Source organism: Aplysia californica, unplaced genomic scaffold (genome assembly GCF_000002075.1).
Source record: "Aplysia californica isolate F4 #8 unplaced genomic scaffold, AplCal3.0 scaffold00405, whole genome shotgun sequence".
NCBI classification, from domain to species: domain Eukaryota; kingdom Metazoa; phylum Mollusca; class Gastropoda; order Aplysiida; family Aplysiidae; genus Aplysia; species Aplysia californica.
In genome coordinates, this window is record NW_004797675.1 from 526591 (window position 1) to 529064 (window position 2474).

General features: G+C 42.0%; 1 protein-coding gene across 1 annotated transcript; it reads left to right on the forward strand.

Moving 5' to 3' along the window:
- Positions 1–355: 355 nt before the first annotated feature.
- LOC101849862 (asc-type amino acid transporter 1) lies at positions 356–2101 on the forward strand. The gene is made up of 2 exons (XM_013085775.2): positions 356–958; positions 1784–2101. The coding sequence occupies exons 1-2, from the start codon at positions 802–804 to the stop codon at positions 1909–1911; spliced, it is 285 nt and encodes a 94-aa protein (XP_012941229.1). The 5' UTR covers positions 356–801; the 3' UTR covers positions 1912–2101.
- The last annotated feature ends 373 nt before the right edge of the window (positions 2102–2474 follow it).

Below are 2474 nucleotides of genomic sequence, written 5' to 3' on the forward strand. Positions count from 1 at the left end.
GAGAAGAGAAGAGAAGAGAAGAGAAGAGAAGAGAAGAGAAGAGAAGAGAAGAGAAGAAAAGAGATGCTAATTCTAAATATACACTCAGCAAGAGAACATAAACCACAACAATTCAACACGAGACAACACACACACAGAGAATCACGTCATCATTACACTAGAGCAGCTGCACAGCCCACATCCACCAACGCCGACCTCGCCATCTCCCTCCACATCCTCCATGACCACCTCGGCCGCCAAAGGGTCATCCATGTCGAACCACGAAATAGACAGACAGACAAAGGGGGGAAGAGAAATGGAGAGAGAGAGATGGGGGGAGAGAGAGAGAGAGAAAGAGAGAGAGAGAGAGAGAGAGAGAGAGAGAGAGAGAGAGAGAGAGAGAGAGAGAGACTGGGAGAGAGAGAGAGAGTGCACACACATGTTTAGTTTGGCTTGAGAAAGGAGATGAATATTGACACGGCAAAGGACATTTGATTTAGTGCAGTGGAAAGCAAGTTACAAAGAACAGGAAAAGAAAACAAGTAGAACCTTCCAGTGAAAATCTCCACCCATTCGCTGTACATGTACAGGCATGTGTATTGAAATCATTGCCATCGTATTATGTGATAGCTAGTTTTGATTTTGAATAATTTCAAAATGATTTATATGCTAACTTATCCATACCTTGTCTGTTTGTGTGTCACTTTGCTTGCTTATGTGGTTGGGTTGTTGTTGATTTTTGTTTAATATACAATAACTCGTCTTTCCAGAAGTGGGAGGAAAGGGTGTTAGAATAAGAGGAGGACCACATCGTCTCCAACAATGACGAACGAAAACGGCAACGCGAAAACAGGGAGTGGTGAGTCGAAGAGTGAAGTCCTAGACCCTGAGCTGAAGATAGAAGGACCTGAGAGAGTGGAGCTGAAGAAAGAGCTAGGACTTCCCACTGCGTGTGCCCTCATAATGAGCGCTATCATAGGTGAGCAAACAGCTCTGGTTGTGGTTGTAAGTTCTTATGCCCCCATTGATATAATCTAGATCATTCAGAAAGTGGACTGCTTCGACCCTGCCTGTCAGGGGCAAACCAGGCTGAGAGGGATACGACTTCTCAGCAGAAAGACAGAGACACTCGAGAAAAATAAATTATCTCCAAAAGGAAATCGAACTCAGGTCTTATGTAAGCGACGGCAAAGCGCTTAACAGCTACACCATAGACGTCAACAGACAGCACTTGTTTGGGTTTTACTGTTAGTTAAAGGGCCAGTCACATCTTATACATAAACTGTGTGCATATTTCAGGGTTTGATCGAGAAATCATTGTTAAGTGAGACTTTGTGTCGTGTTATAAACCATATTCGATCGACCAGGTGTTCAGGAATTGGATCACTTGAGCAGTCACCGTCACAATTCTAAAATGATTGGGGTCCAGTGCACTACATTTGTGACGTAAATGTAGCCAGCTCTTCTAGATAGCTTGATTTGCACTGTAACCTAACACTGTGAGTGCTTTTGCCGATTATTTTCAAAATGGCACTGAAAAAAGGGATTGCAAGGATGGGAAGCTACAAACGTTTTTAACATCTTTTCCGCTATTTTTTTCATCTAGCATTCGATCTGAATCATAACCCCTAGCTATAATACTTGTATAGGTATAAATGAGTGTGCTCCTAATTTGTTTAACATTTTGCCTTTTTCATGAAAAGCACTTCTGCGAACTTTATTTTTCTTTTATGTGTGTGGGATAACGGGTGTTTACTGTTGTTTACTTTATTGGCTTTGTTGTTGTTGATACTTTCGTTCCCAGGTTCCGGCATTTTCATCTCCCCCAAAGAAGTGTTGCGCAACACTGGGTCAGTGGGCATGTGTCTGTGTGTGTGGGCCGGGTCTGGAATCCTAGCCATAGGAGGTGAGTCATTTGTTATCGTTGATTAGAACCCAACTCTCTCCCAAGAAGAAGATAAATATTATGCTCTGTTCCAAAGGTTTCAGCCTTCTGCCTCCCTCCTTGTGAGTCATAAAAGAGTCTGCTTAATCGTTAGATTAGACGTGATTGTCGTTTGCATTTTGTCCCCCACCCCCTTCTTTGCCTTTTTCTCTTTTAAACGTGGAATGCAGTAAAAAAAATAAGTACTGGGACTACTTCATATGCCAACCCTTCCTTCTCGGTTTTCTTTGTTCCATCCTGTTCTCTGTGTTGGTGGATTCACCGCTCTTGCATTTCTAGAGTATCGGTGGTAATTATTTTTTACCCAGAAAAAAAATAATGGTAATTCCAAGAGTGAAAAGATAATAATGCTATATAATAATATCTCAGTCTTTGGTACAGATTTTACTTCTGTGACGAAAGGGGTTCAGTGTTGAAAACGTGCATCTTTTTTATGTTGTTTGGTTGGTTGTTTTGGTTTGGTTGCGGGGTTGTTTTGTTCGGGGGGGGGGAGTGGGGATGGTTTTGTTTTTGTTTTGTTTTTTGCTTTTTTGTTGGTTTCTTACCTGGG

What these genes read in the sequence shown, in the direction of transcription:
- LOC101849862 (XM_013085775.2), top strand. Translation starts at nt 802, where the DNA reads ATGACGAACGAAAACGGCAACGCGAAAACAGGGAGTGGTGAGTCGAAG. An exon ending in CATAATGAGCGCTATCATAG is followed by an intron (nt 959 to 1,783) that starts GTGAGCAAACAG and finishes TTTCGTTCCCAG; the next exon opens with GTTCCGGCATTTTCATCTCC.